Below are 16,100 nucleotides of genomic sequence, written 5' to 3'. Positions count from 1 at the left end.
CAGTTTTCTTATATACCCATATACTTTAAAACAACCCAATAACATATTTTTTGCTAAGGAGTAGAAGATTTATATATTGACAGTGGCGCATATGGCGCCATTAATAACAAATACATCCTCATTAATTTTTATATTATTTATACACATTGCATATCTTTCATTCATTGACTGAAAAAAAATATAAATAAAATCATTAATAAGATATTTTTAATACCTCTGAATCCTTGTATTACTTTGTATAATATAATCCCGAAAGTTTCTAGATTTGATTATTGCCCTTGATTATTTGCAGACATATATTTGCTGTGGTTATCCTTAACACTGTATAAGATAAATTATATATAATAAAATAACAAGAAAATCAATAATACTGTTGTCGATGTTATAACAATATTTCCATGGTTTCTGTATTATTTATTTATTTCTAACGATCCAAAACCGACGTTCATTAGAATTGATATACGACTCAAATAAGCACGCGATTAGTTCGAGAGAGCCAGTGGCAGCTCGTGGCTTAAAATCACAGGGGTGCTGCATACGACTAGCGTCAAAAAACAAACACGTTTGTAAATTGCATTTTATTTTTTATTTTTCGTAATAATATGTTACAGGAATAGGTAAAAGACTATTACATTTTTCTGTACTAATATTACAAAGGTGCTGATTAATAGCCCATGTCTAATTTACAAGTAACAGTACTTTTTTCAATCAAAATATGTGACAGAGTTGCTAATCGCTCTTGTTTCATATTTTTTCTTAAAAAAAATCTTTCAAGTTCTACCATAGTAATAGAAATTGTAACTAATATTTTTAAAGAAAATACGTTCGGAAAATTTTTTTGGGTTAGTAAATTTAATATTGCAATCATTTTATTAAAATTATGAAATTCTTTATGTGAATAAAATATTTGTAATTTTTTTGCATCAAATCTGAATTCATAATTCATGTCTTTTTTGCTTCATGAATTATCAACTTTTTATGAAAATTTTCGTGATAAAATAGTTAGTTATTTAATGATTGGTGAAAGAAAATCTTCGTTTTGCTTCTTTAAAAATACGGTCACATACTTCCTTACTCTCAATAATTTTACTCATGTTAGCAGATTTACAAAAGGTTGCATTATGGATTTCTGAAATTAAAAAATAAAAATCCTGTCAAACCTTGTATAGTTTTATTATTAGTTTTTAAGGACTGCAGTTCTTTAAAACATTTTGTAAGATTTTATTTGCTTTTAAAAACTGTATTAACTGTTTTTATATTAAAATTCCAAAAAATATTCGATAATTTTGGAATACAAATTTATCTAATGTTGCCAATTTCTGCGGAGATTTTAAAATTAATGTTGCTATTTTTTAAAAACAATTACGCAGATTTAGTAGATCCAGAATCATACTCCACAATAAAACGATGTTTTTCGATTTCTGAAACTATTTGTTTTCGACAAACTTCCGTTATAATAAGTCGTCCCATTAGTCTTTGCGTATTTTACTTACATTTGTGAAAATCTTAACCTGTTTATAAATTAATGGTAGTCGTATCAAAGATACTATTTAGTTACGGGATATTTTTGTTTTGATATTTTAAACCATAAATCAGCAATTACAATGGAAAAAAATAATTTCAGTAAAGCTATATTATGCTTTATGGGTTTCAACTTGGTCATTTCAGTACTTAAAAGCACCTGTGATGCAATGCGCAAGGATGCCATTAAATGTAGAAAGTGTCAAATTTTGTTCTAGGAATTTTGACATTGCATTTACGTAACGGCGGGTTGTCCTTAGAGGTTGTTAGTGAATATATTAGGGCTGCCATCAAAGTAAGTTTGAGATTAACGATACATAAACTAGCATAAAAGCCTAACGTGTCGCCTACATTAGTTCACAGATATTTAATTTTTTTAGGAATGATGTTAATTTGCAGTATATAGGTACCTATCTCATAAATTGGCTGAGATATACCTCGCGCAACCAATAAATAATAATTCTAGAATAGAAATATTTATTTTTGAAGATAAGAAGTAGATCTTTAAAAAAACAGTGGTTAAATGCCAATCAACCCTCAATTCCAACCCTGAGAACAGGATTATACCCCAATAAGATAATGTTATGCATTTTGTGAGATGTGAAGGGCTTAATTTATTATGAGTAATTGGATTATTGGCAGACAATTAGGAAAGACACATAGTGTGCTTAGCTAATTCGTTTTAAATCGATTCAGATCATAAAAATGTCTATTCTTATAAATTCAAGAAGGTTAATTTAGCGGTCGCCCTCATGTGTCAAAGAAGACGATAGATAAAAAAGTAATAAATTTTCTTGAGAATTCCTTTACCGTATTTTTCAGTCATTGCTCTAAAGGACTATCATCTATTTATAATAGATCCATGAAACAGTTTTTAAGTAAAACATTTTTTTTTACAAATGACATGCTTCTGAAAATATATTATTTTTTGAATCAGATATAAAAAAATGATTACCATGTGATGAAAAATTATAGAAAATGATGAAAAATATTAAATTCAGTAAAAGTATCTCACGTTTTAATCTTTAACATTAAATCCGCACTTTAAAAAACGCAGACTTATGGAACAACCTGATATTTTGTTGTTATTCGTTTTGCTGGTCTCTGATGTTTCTTTATACACTGAACTGCTATCTAAATGTTTTTTCAAAGAAGGATCAAAGGTTGCCATGAAATTGATCTTACCCTTAAAAATTCTCGGATTTTATGACGAATCACTTTCATTAAATCTAGGTAACGCTGTTTAGAAATTACTGCAAAACTTTACACAATCAATTATTCTTAATGGAACATCTCTGTTTTTGCTTTTTGCTATTCTATAGCTCTCACTAAGTTGTTCAGAAATATTAACTTGTCCAAAAAATGATAACAAAAACACATTACATATGTTATTTTGCATTTTGTTATTGTTCCCTTTTTTATTTTAGTCTGCTTATATTTCTTAAACTACTATCACAGATTTACCGCCAAACAGTAAGCAAGAAAAGCAAAACAAAGAATTTCTAATTCCATAACCACACAACCATCGTATTTTTATTGTTGTTTGTATCAAATACTTATGCATATTTATTTTAATTATATTTACAAGTTGTAAATTCCAAATTTCCAATCATTTTAATATGTATTTTTTTCTTAATTTTATGGGGGTGCTGCAATATCGCAGAACTTATTCGCGAGTTGTGTATGTATAGTATATGCACATATATGTAAATATAACTTCTACGGCTTTCACACGTTATATTTACATATATATAATACATCGTTCGAAAGACGGAAGAGTACACAAATACAACCTTACTCAACGCCAAGGCGTAGACAATATACATATAACAATGGAATAAAACAATAACACTGATTTGTCCCAATTACGTGCTACGTGTGACAGCATCATTAAGAGTAATGAGATAATGGAGAGGGGTAACAATATATTCTTTAGGGTCTTTAATTGCAACCATACAAACTTTGGAACGGATGGCGTTAATTATAATACACATTATTTTGAAATCAAAGGAATAAATGTGAGATTGCTTTCGTTTTGAACTCTTAAAGACAAATACATACAAGGTAGTCTTAAAAAACTACTTTGTTAAAACTAAAGCTCTTCCACATTAATGCCATTTAAATGGCGAACAAAAAAGTCAGTAATCATGGATCTATAGCTCTCTCTATTGACTGTAGCGTTCTGGCCGGCATAATTTTTGAAGAAATATTAACCAATGATTCCACCAGCTCACAAAGCACACAAAACAGTTACTTTTTGTAAATGTAATGGCGTCCTAATAATGGCTTGTATATTTTCTTTACTCTAAATGCGGCAATTTTGCTTGTTAACGTAGCTATTCAACCAAAAATGAGCCTCATCGCTAAATAAAATTTTGTGGTGAAAATGAGGATCAAGAGTAATCTAGTTTTTAGTTCATTTACCGAACGTAAAACGCACCAAGATATTTTAACAAAATCTTTCATAAAGTGGATGGACACATCTGCAATTTCTGTGCATGATGGAAAAACGACTCATTCAGGTCTTCTTCAATACGCTCCATAGCAGAAACAACTTCTTCGGTGCGCACTGTACGACGTCCCTGCGGATGCGTATTAATAATTAGAGTAGGCGTGATGCGAAAACGATCCATGGTTATTTGAATTACTTGCTCGGATGGATGTTTATGTTGACCGTAAAATGTTCATAGCGCACAGTAAGTTTCGCGAATGATTTTCGAAATAAATTTGCACAATTTGCAAGCGTTGTTCTGGCGTAATTCTGTTCATGGTGAAATAGCAATCATCTGTCAGCTGTAAAATTGGTTGTCGCTGGAAAAAGTTTAGCCAATTCGAAAAACAAACCTCTAAAAAAACATATATACCATTTTAATTTTACCAAATTAATTCTTACATAATAAATTTACAGTATGAACTATTTTTCACAATAGGCAAATTTCTAATATGTAAATAAATAAATAGATAGTACATTAATAATTAACTAAATAACGTAAAAAATCCCTTAAACTTATTATTACACTATTTCGTCATTTGAAATCCATTGTCTAACTTAAAAATTCATTCTGTTTTATTCCATTTTATTTAATACATAGCTTAAGGTTTCCAAATCTAAAAGTTTTATATATATTTATTATTAGTCAGAATTGGATTTTCGACATATATTTACATGTACAATACATAATATTATGTATGCATTTTATAAAGAAGATTGAATTTTTAGCTTCTTAATTACTTATGAGTTTGTTTTGCTTAAATTTATCGTCACAAAGGTTTAATTAACAACTCCTCGGTTTGCTATTGCTGTTTTTGAAAGAGGTTCTCTAGCACTCGTTTGCATATTATTACCGTAGTGGCTTTTAGAAGCAAACTTTATTTAATGTACACGAATATATTATATGATCTACACTTATGTGTATTATATGTTGTACCTCGAAATTTCTAATTTTTAATTAAGTCTCAAATTTTATTTAGCTAATATACATATTATATTTTTATTGTTAGACACATCAAACATGTATTTGATGAAGTATGTAAAAAGGTTTGATTAAAAGAGCATAGTTATTTTAGGAAATATTTATTGTTCTTTTGAATATTTTTTTTGTATCATCATTGGGCGCATTTATGCTACCACTGATTTCGGCAAATGGTCTCCGGTGGCGACGAATCCATTTTGGTCAGCTACGTATTTGGTACGGATGATCTGACCATCGGGAGCTGTGAATGTGTATTCTCCTTCCTTGACTAAAACGATGCTTTTGCCATCGCTGCTTGGCCTCAAAACTCCAGATTCGCTGACGACTGTTCCATCGGCGCTTACGTAGCGAAGGGTGAATTGACCTTTTTCGTCATGGTGTTCAGTCCTCTCCAACACGGGGATGAACTTGACCTCATCTAGAGGAGCAGCTGAGATAGCCGCGATGGCGCACAAAGCAAAGACAAATACCTAAAGAGGACAGAAAGATTAAAAATTAATTAAAAACCAAATCGTCTTTATATACATAAACTAAATATAGAAAACAACGTAAAGATGTTTAAATTTCTTAAAATTGAAGGTATATGTTTGTTTATCCTAGATTGAATTCATCTTAGAGACAACAATATACCTTCACATACAATAATGAAAGATTGGAAGAGGGCTGTTGAGATTGCTGCTGATGGCTCAAAATTGGCACAATTTGGATTTATATATATTTTTTATTACTGTATGATAATATATTTTTTCAATGTAACGTTCTATTTCTTTATGATAGGCTTTTCCTGTAATGGTATAGAACACGATCTATACTAGCATTTGTAAAACAATTATGTATATATATATATAATGTTTACTTACGATTTTCATTTTGCTGTGGTTTCTCCTTCGTACCTAGAGGTAGTCAATTTAATGATAATAACGTTTTTCGTTTTCATGCTTTTATATGAAATTTAAGCAATTAACGAAACGTGTTTGTTTTGCATAAGATGAATTTACATTTTAAACGTTATAGAGAAAATAGAAATGCTATTTTCTTTTAAAAAGCTTTACTACACTTTGGACTATAGTATGATAAATAATAAAAATAAAATATATTATTTTATACTATTGCGATGTGTTCTAACGGTAAATAAAAAAATAAATAAATTATTTCCCGTATTATGAAGTTTTTTTAATATAATATATATAAAAAATAAACTGGACTTTTCAGCTATGGTGTTCTAGGTAAATTAATATTTTTATTTAAAAGATATTCCATAACTGTTATTAAACGTTCCGTTTATTTTTACAATTTTTTTATTATAAAAGGTTGTTATTTTGAGAATAAAATCTCTTTGAGTTTTTGCGCCACTTTCATCTAAATTATTAGAGCTAAACTTAAAAACAACAAGTAATACAACAAACGAACAATCGATTAAAAGCATAAACTTTGCAATTTACTGCTCAACTTTCAAACTTTTATTATACCACGATTAACCTTCTAAACTTTTCAAAGAAAAGTTTTCGAAACAAAACTTTTTTCTTATACTTCAAAACAAAAACTTTGTTTTAAGTATACGTAATATTTTGTGTAATAATAGTGATTTAAAATATAAATGATCGAAGTACAGATTGTGTTACAAAAACGTATGTAACTGACAGGTTTTTTTATTATTTATTTATTTATTTATTTACAATCTGTTTATACATTACCAATAAGTATTATTTTTGATTAAGATATTAACTTTAATCCTAAGATCTCATTCAGTTAACAGTCACCTTTAATCTGTAAGAGTTGGGCTACATATTTAAGACAACATAGATTTTACAACAAAATCACACGACTAGCGAAAAATCGTGTATCTACACCACAATATCCATTTATTGCACAAATTTCACAGTTATATTTTAACTATCGTGTCTTAATTAATAAACCTTTATAATTTAATTTAAAAAATAAACGCATTTATCCAAAATTTCATGAGTGCATTGCCGTCGTTTGAGAGAAAATATGTTATTATTGTATAGTTACATACAGTTAATGATAGTTATGACGAAAATTCGGCTCGCAAATTTTGTGTTTGTCGCGATTTGGGACCCTCAAATATGCGATGTGTTCCCTGGTAGGTCGTTGTGAAAAGTTGAGAACCGTTGCTACTACACGTTCTTGCGTTCCGGGTATATGCATCCACTTTAGCATATCTTGGTGAAACTTCTCATTTGTTGGCCCATTGTGGTACTACTAAAACTTGGAAAATTAAACGTCTTCGTTGTGCGAATATGTAAACTCATGCACACTTAAATCTTTATGTACTTTGAAAGTTATTTGCACGGAGAAAATTAGCTTCGTCTTTCTGAGTCAAATTGCCAGTTACAAATCAACATGATTTCATATTAAAATATAAATTTTCTAATAAAAAATCATTAGAAGACAATTAATGACACGATTGAGCAGAAATATATGTATATACATATACTGATTGGTTAAAAAATAAAATGATGAAATAACATAGTATCAGTTATCAAAGCAAGCTTTGATTATTGGGCGATCGTTTGTGTACACATTTAGTCAACATCAATAATTAAAACTTTCATCATGAAAACATAATATATATTGCTTATTATTATTATGATGTAAATCTGATTTTTATTTATTAAAAAACTAGAATAATTTATATTCAGCAATAAATAAATTTAAGCAAATTTTGATAAATATACATTCAATGGACTGAGAGTAAAAACAAATATAACAGTTAACGGTTAACCTATTTTTAATAAAAAAACAACAGATTGGATATATTGCTTTCCTATTCATATACGTTTTTTATTTATGCATACTGTATTGATTTAATGTCGTATGTTGTGTGTAAAAACATAGGTTTATCAACCATAAAATTATTTTTTTTATAATATAAAATATTTGTATTGGTAAATTCATTGGTAATATATTTTTTTGTTCTACTGTTTACAATATAAATATATCACATGTGCAAATTAAATAAGCATTAGATGTGTATCGGTCATGTTATTATTGCGTTTCAAGGCCAACAATGTGCTATTAGGTATTATTGAGTAAATATTGTTATCTCTTCGCTAATTACACAATCAACGTTAAATGGCAATGATATAATTAAATTAAAAAAAAGTTTAAATTATTTTTAAATGTTATAATAAAATAATTATTGGTAAAAAAATTAAAACATAAAATTTATTGTAAAGGAAATTTGGGGCTCAATCACGTATTTCTGTTAAAAAAACTTTTCATAAGCCTTATTATATTGAATCACGTTTCGCGTGTATTTGATTTATTAAAATACTTTTATTGTTAAAAATTCATGAAAATAATATAAATTTACGTAAACAGAAAATTAATTTATTTTTGGGCGAATAAAACATATTGTATACAAATATAACTCAGTACTATTAACACAATTAATGAATTGGGTGTGCAAATATAATTAAGCGTTAATGATGGGAATATTACGTGGCATCATTATCGTTTCGCAATATTGTATTTTCTACGAAATTGATTCATATAAATACTACTAGCTGCCTTCAACTGTCACTCAATTCTTCTTCGATCTTTAGCGAACGATCGTCTTACCAAAACTACCAAAATGAAAATCGTAAGTAGAAGATTATTATTTTAAATCAAAAATATATTTATTATTGAATATTTTTTCAGGCTATCGTCTTCGCATTGTGCGCGCTCGTGGCCATCTCTGCCGCCCCTGTAGATGAAGTCAAGTTCATCCCAGTATTGGAGAGGACTGAGAAGCATGATGAAAGAGGTCAATTCACTCTGAGGTATTTGAGCGCCGATGGAACATCAGTCAGCGAGCAAGGAGCTCTGACGCCTACCGCTAACGGCAAGGACCACGTCCTCGTCAAGGAAGGAGAATATACTTTTACCGCTCCCGATGGACAAGTCTTCCGCACCCAATACGTTGCCGACATCAACGGATTCCATGTCACTGGAGACCATTTACCTAAATCCGTCGTTGCCTAAATAAAATTAAACTACTACCGAAATGTTATGAGCCAAAGGATAGAAACATGTTAAAAAATAAAAGCATCTTAAAATAAATTCGTAGCAATTTTAATTTTAGGAAGTGCTGTTTTATAATGACAAAAATGAAAATTAAAAAAGCAGCTACTTACAAATTCCATTGTTGCCAGATTAATGCAACCCAAGATGAAACAGCTAGAGTATTATATTATGGTATTATTAGATAAAAACAACAATTTCAGTCTTAACACAAATCACCCAGGATTGATTAAAAAGCCAGAAAGAGGATAATTCCTATTTTATTGATCGTATATAAGTCATAATATTGTCATAAAAATCGCATTCACTTCAAGGTACCAAGTAAATGCAAATGAAAATCGGCAAAATTACAAGCTATTTATTGTTGCTTTAAGGATTAAAAAACAGTGATAAGAACATTATAACTGAGCTAATTTATAAGTGGACAGACGCTTTTGATGCGTGTCGCATGACGATACTATGTTGTCAAAACCGTCAAAATAGCGTTTTATGATCGCCGTGAGCATAAAATGTGAAACAAACGCGATAATCCTTTTTTTGTGCGTGTCCGTTCCTCATCATTTCATAGGTTAGAACGTAGATTATATAATATAAGGATATTTACTGTAATAGTCGGCGTTGACGGTATCGATTTTTTAATATCTATTTTTGTGCGTAAGCTTTTATATGATCAAGTTTGTTTTTGGTTGTCCCGATTTGAGAGGCAGAGAGCGAGTATAAAATCTTATTTATCGACACGTGAGTGACTCTTCGACTGACGTCATTATACGATCGGAAAACAAGAACGTGCTTGAACGAGGCTATACGAAAACGACGTAAAAAATGCTGCATATTTTTATGAAAATCGCAGTCGTAGCTGAATATAGGGAAGTGAAAGGCAAATTATTTTTTACAAATAATAGTGTTCGATACCAATGTTTAGAACATGTGTTTCATTAGTTATAATCACTATAAATAAAATAATTGAAGCTACAATATATCGCTAATTTGCGTCGTAAATTCTTAAAGTCGTCCCAAAGCTAAGGTTATCTCATGGTGATTGCAAAGTAACAGTTGGATTAAGTCAGACGATTCAAGTAGATACGCTGCTTAGACTTAATTGTCATCGGCCTAAATATATAAACTCGTTTGTGTCGATTTGCTGTGAGCTCAAGGTTTGAACTCTAATGTAATTAAAAATTGGATCGCCATTATTTTTTTATTTTTGCAGGTATTTTACATCACGAAAGTTAGTGCAAGCATTTATCGGTTTTGCTACCTGCTTTGTGTGTGAATTTATGCGTTTTTAAAATGTAGTTTGCTACTTGATTTTGGTATCAAAAAATAGTTTTAGCGTTCGGGCGGATTACTGATAGATTATATGATTCTTTGTTAATGCGAAATAATATGCTCATTCAAAAGGATGCATTCCTTCGTTATTTCGCACTTAAAAACGTGTTAAGTAGAGTGGAGATAATATATTCGCCCCTCTTTTCAACTATTCGTTATTCGAATCAATGTCCAACTATTCGTGAATTATTCATTTATATTTATAGTGATTGGAATATTTTAGAGTTTTTAATTTCTAGATTTATATTACACCAACTCATTCAAGATTTTTGTACACTTGCAATCTTATTTTTTAATATTTTTAATTAATTCTATAGGTATATATTGCTAATTGGCTATTATTTTACTATTAAGCTTTTATTTTACTGCCTTTGATATTTTTTTATTATGTATATTTTATGGTTCTGTTATTTTTACGCCTTAAAAAAATTTTTAGATGGCCGCCTCGGCGATCGTTAACATAGAGGTAAAAATAACAATAGTTTAATGCGCAGGGTAGAACGCATTGTCTATTGGAGATTTTTTTTCACACATAGATAGTTTTTTCCGGTAATTATGGGTAATTACTAGTGACTAATAGGTGGTCCTTGAAATATTAACAATTATCAACGCAATTGCTTAGTCCCGAGCTCTCTCTTCCATTATTAGGCCTTAATTTCGAGGCGAGTTGGCATTTATTTTCATTAGTCTACAATGGTTGGTAAAATAACAACCTTAATTACATGTGTATTTGATTAAAAACTCCACAATGTTGCTTTGTAAACGTGGTTGGAAATTATATTATTAAAAAAATCTCGAATCGGGTAAACTGTTTTCATCTATGTAGATATCAATTTGTTTAGAAATATGTAAAATAGCTTAAATAAGGAACAAGTATAATATAACATTTATATGATATATATATATTTTTATTTAAATATGTTTATATATAAATACTAAAAACGCTGTATGTCAAGAATCCGTATATAGAACCAGAGATTTATTTTAGCAGGGCTTCGTAAACTTTTCCTGCGATGGAACACTTCGCAATCTAAATTATCCTGTTTAACTGTATGACTTCAAAATTAGAAATTCACTTTAAAAAAATTAATTTTATTTAAAATTGCTACTCTTTCCTTGTAATATTATTTTTATTGCACTTTGTGTAAATATCTGCCAGATACGCGATATTTATCAACCATAAAAAATATGTTTGTAATGCAGTACAATCTTGTCCCAAATTATTTTGTGCCTAAAAGAAAGCAAATAACTCACAACGAAGTTTATAAAGCCTCATTAGTGCTTTTCCTCTAGATAGTAATCACATTTCACTACCCATTTCATCGCTCAAAATTGTAAATACTCTTGATTGAAGCTGTAGAGATTTTAAATAAATATCAATACACTTCTCCCAACCTATCTCATGTTTTATAATTTATTCATTATTGTATTTATCTTCTCCTGTGGTTTTTTATGTAGATTTGCGCACATGAGTAAATATTCTCCAATATTTTTATTAAATATGTATCGAACAAATACTACAACTGTAGATTATTTTATTTGCAATGTATTTTCACTGTCGATAAATTAGCTCTTTCTCTATGTCAATAGAAAGATATAATGCTCGTTAATAACTCATGACACTATGTCTATTAAATATGGCTAAATAAATGTTTTTCCAATTGTGTGAGATTTATCACATAATACAATGCGATAACTCGCGCGATAAGGTGCATTTTATTTTCAATTGTAAATTGTAATCATTTAAAGTATATACTTTTCTGGTGAGTCACGTAGTCTCTAAAAAAAATTCACGTCATTTCCTTTATAATCAGCGTGTATTGTTTATAACTGTTATCGAGTATCTTATGACATGAAACACATATTGAATTAAAGAGCATCTGAGCATCTTCCACTGTGCTTCAATTTCACTTGTTTTTTGATACTAGATTTTGAAAAAAAAAAAACACTTTTTTTCAATCGTAGATGTATCAGTAGAATTACCACGATTTCCATTTGCTTAAGATTTTGTCTTTAACCAAAAACTTATGAATGGTTTTTAATTAATATTTTGACAATGAATTTAAGCAATTTATATATTTCAAAAGTATATAGCCTTAATGCTATGTAAATAATTTACTAATATGTTCATGCTGTTTTTTGATATTTTTATTAGATTTGTGAACAAATTTATCAGCGCAGCCAACCGACTTGACAATCTTTCTACATTCAATCAATAGAAGCAATTTCGTGCTACTGTCTTTTATATTATATATAGCTCATATTAAAAGTATACAAATTAAATTTATATTTTGCTATTCAATTTTAAATTATAAAGCGTCTTATAGCCAACGAAGCGTTTTCATTGTAATTCAGGTATTATAAACTTAAATTTTTTTAAAAGTTGTATGAATAAATCTGAAGTATTATTCAATTTTACACATATTATATATACTATATACATAGAAAATACTGATTGAATATGAATTGCAATTATAAAAGGTACTGAAAGTATTAGTTTCTCGGACTAACCTGCTTAGTATTTATATTGAACTAGGCCGCTGTTGGGAAAAAATAAATAATTTATAAGGTATGAAGGTATTTTTATTTTGGCCATTGTGCATACTTTTTCGTTCGAGCTCACCCAGACCTGTCGTATTGTCAACAATTAGTTGTTTGCTCTCGTTTTCGACTATATGAGCAAATATTGTCAAGAGCGGTGAATCAAAGGTTGGAGCAAAAAAATTTAAATTAAAGAAATGGACAAATAATCGGCCTAGAACCTAGAACCTATATTTAGAGATTTATATCGTAGTTTTCGCAGATATAAAACGCTTTAGGTCGAAGGTCAATATGAGCAATAAAAAAGCCACCATAAAACATTAAAAATATGGTTCCGCCTTTTTCTCAAGCGCTGTAAAATTTAACACTGCTTATTTTTTACCATATAAAAGTTCGACCCAAGTTCTATTTAATTTCTTTATTAAAAATACTGAAACCGTAACAAATTTTTAACATACCTAAATTAAAACAGTCCGCGAATATTTAATGGAAAATATAGTTATGTTTTTTATTTCATTGTAATAAAAAAAATATATCATTTGTTTTCACTATTCATTTGTATTAAAACAACAGTTAAATTTGTAAATTATATCAATAATATTTTAAATTATTATTACTATTCATTTATTGAAACTATAGTTTTTACAAATATATATATATAATACAAAGTGTCTTTGCTGCTGTTAATTAAATGTGATATAATATTATGTGTTTGATTACTCAGTGGGCGTTTCAATTGATAAGGTAATGGATATCAAATTATATTACATAAATTTAAAATTAAAGTAAATAAATTTAGTGTAGAACTTATGAGTCAATTTTTAATTCAATATTTTTGTAATAATTATAATTATAGTCTAGAGCTCTCTACTTATCTTTAAATTAATTAAATAAATACTATTTAATATAATAATATACATACATACATATATAACATATTTTCTTAAATATCATAAAACGTTGAATGACTTTTAAATCTATAGCTACAATATATAGTTATTATTGGGGTATAAAATATTTTAATAATAAAGTGAAATAAAGTTCTACTTAATTGTTATTACTGCTAAAATATTTAATTTTTACGTTTTATTTTCGAGTTGTACGATTGTAAACTGAGTCAAATAAAAATAACCAATTAAAAGCTAGATTTTGCTCATTTGATCAGTCATTACACTTTAATTTTTTTTCTATAACGCCAATGGTTTTATTATCAAATTTACTGTTTTATCTTTTATTTTCGTCAAAATATAACTAGTTTTAATATAAACATATACATAGGCTAACATACAATTAGGACACGTTCATTAATTTTATTCATAGTCGACATTCAAAGTTAATTTGAGACTAGCCATATTTTCCAACCGTAACCGTAATGATATATATGATATATTGTGCAATCAAAAACCATATACATCCATATATATTAGTTATTAAAGTAATTCAAGCGTCTTTTATACTGATAGCGTATCTCTTCGCTTGTATGTATATCAGGCGTACTTCATATATTTAATATATTTTAAATAAGAATACTTTATCTCTGCTTAATATCTCGGTAAAATAAACTTGCATATATTTTATAATAAGGAAAGAATTAACTATTGCAATATTCAGTACTATGAATAATAAATTTCAGATAACTAACCATACCACTTCAAATATTGTTATTAAAACACAAAAGCGAGCACGACGTTGCGTTATTACCAACACAGTTGTTAGCTCTGAAAATATATAGGTATTATCGTACAATGATTTTATAATGGCGATGTCTGTTCTTAAAAACGTGTTTGGTTAAACTGTGAGATAACCGTGTGGCCATTACAAATATTTGTGCTCCGAAAACCCACACAGTATACATACATACATATGTGTATATAAAACGTTAGCAACGTTGTTAAAGGGTCGTCGGCGTGCCATTAGAAAAGCGCCTGAAAGCCTTAAAAACCCGACTCGGCATTTGTAATCTTCGAGCACTTGACACACGTGAAAATTCGAAAACATGATAAATATATATGTAGATATAGTGCCCAGATAGAGTTTCTATCTTAATACCGTAAATGTATGATGTTATGGCAAAAATATAAAAATTAAGAGTAAAAATATTGCATATACCAAAAAAAATTAGTCGATAATATTGCACTCCTATACCAATTAAAGGCCAATGTAATCCTATACAAAATTAAATCGCCGAAAAAGTTATATAATAGTTTTTTTTATATGCCCCTGTCAAAGAAATATTTTTAATTGTATTATATTATTAGAAAGACAACAGTTAATTCAAATCGTACATGTTGAAATCATGGAAAATACTATATAAATACCACAATTTTGTATATTTAAATAATTTATTTATCACTTTTTAGGTTTTGTAACCCTAAGGGGTGTGATTGCGCAGCCAGTATGACGCAGGTGAAATCTGGTAATAATTTATTGGATTATATTACATATATTGTTAATTATAATGATGGGCAAGTATCTTTTTCTCCGAGCAGTGGTGGAGTAGCTGGCGCAGGGATGATGTGCGCGTAAGATCCTCAGGGGTCTTATAGGTGGCAGTGACAGCGTCTACAGGTCAATTCCTCTTGCTGTGATGATCGTGTTTGGGAGTCTCAGGCTGTGGAGGCGCGTCTGCCAGGTAAGCTGAATCTGCCAAGTCTCCATTGGAGACCAGTGTTAAGTATTTAGGGTTGCAAAATTCATGCAGCGAACATCCAGCCAATCGTTGCACTCGCTTCTTATAACAGCGAAATATGTATACGTCTTTAAAAGTGACATTTGCTTAATGAATATCTCCGAGGTCCAATTGTGAAACTGAATTTACGGTGCTTGTAGTCTTCCGGTGATTATTGTTTTCCATGACCGTTTCGTAACAAAGAAATATTCATTTAATGTACCGGAGAATTCTTGACACTGACATCATCCCGCCGTCAACTTTTTCACCACCGCTCGGAGAAAACATCTCGCCATTTATCGTCTGTTACAATATATGTGAATAAAATGTAATACAACTCTAACTAGATTCCACACTGAGTCTTACTAGCTACGATGTCATCACCCCCTAGGGTTCCCAAACCTTAAATCATTACCAGGTTCTAATTTCAGCCAATAAATTAAATTTATTTACTCTTTTCTTTTTAAAACGAGCATCTTTATCGGTCTGTTGTGAGTTTTGCAATGTGCAGGCTAAATTTCCAGTGTTTTTCGAAAGTC

The 16,100-nt window shown here is 29.3% G+C and overlaps 2 protein-coding genes across 2 annotated transcripts; one reads left to right on the top strand and one right to left on the bottom strand.

Moving 5' to 3' along the window:
• Positions 1-5,042: 5,042 nt before the first annotated feature.
• LOC148228168 (larval cuticle protein 65Ag1-like) lies at positions 5,043-8,984 on the top strand. Its single transcript, XM_088200010.1, has 2 exons — positions 5,043-5,051; positions 8,661-8,984. Exons 1-2 carry the CDS (start codon positions 5,043-5,045, stop codon positions 8,982-8,984), a joined length of 333 nt encoding a protein of 110 aa, XP_088056136.1.
• On the bottom strand, positions 5,141-11,170 carry LOC148228167 (endocuticle structural glycoprotein SgAbd-1-like). The gene is made up of 2 exons (XM_088200011.1): positions 11,162-11,170; positions 5,141-5,464 (listed from the first exon to the last, which is right to left on the bottom strand). The coding sequence occupies exons 1-2, from the start codon at positions 11,168-11,170 to the stop codon at positions 5,141-5,143; spliced, it is 333 nt and encodes a 110-aa protein (XP_088056137.1).
• Positions 11,171-16,100: the final 4,930 nt, after the last annotated feature.

The sequence above is a fragment of the Plectrocnemia conspersa genome, unplaced genomic scaffold (assembly GCF_051122295.1).
Source record: "Plectrocnemia conspersa isolate PC_06_02 unplaced genomic scaffold, ASM5112229v1 ptg000012l, whole genome shotgun sequence".
NCBI classification, from domain to species: Eukaryota; Metazoa; Arthropoda; class Insecta; order Trichoptera; family Polycentropodidae; genus Plectrocnemia; species Plectrocnemia conspersa.
This window is presented reverse-complemented; position numbering and strand designations above follow the sequence as displayed.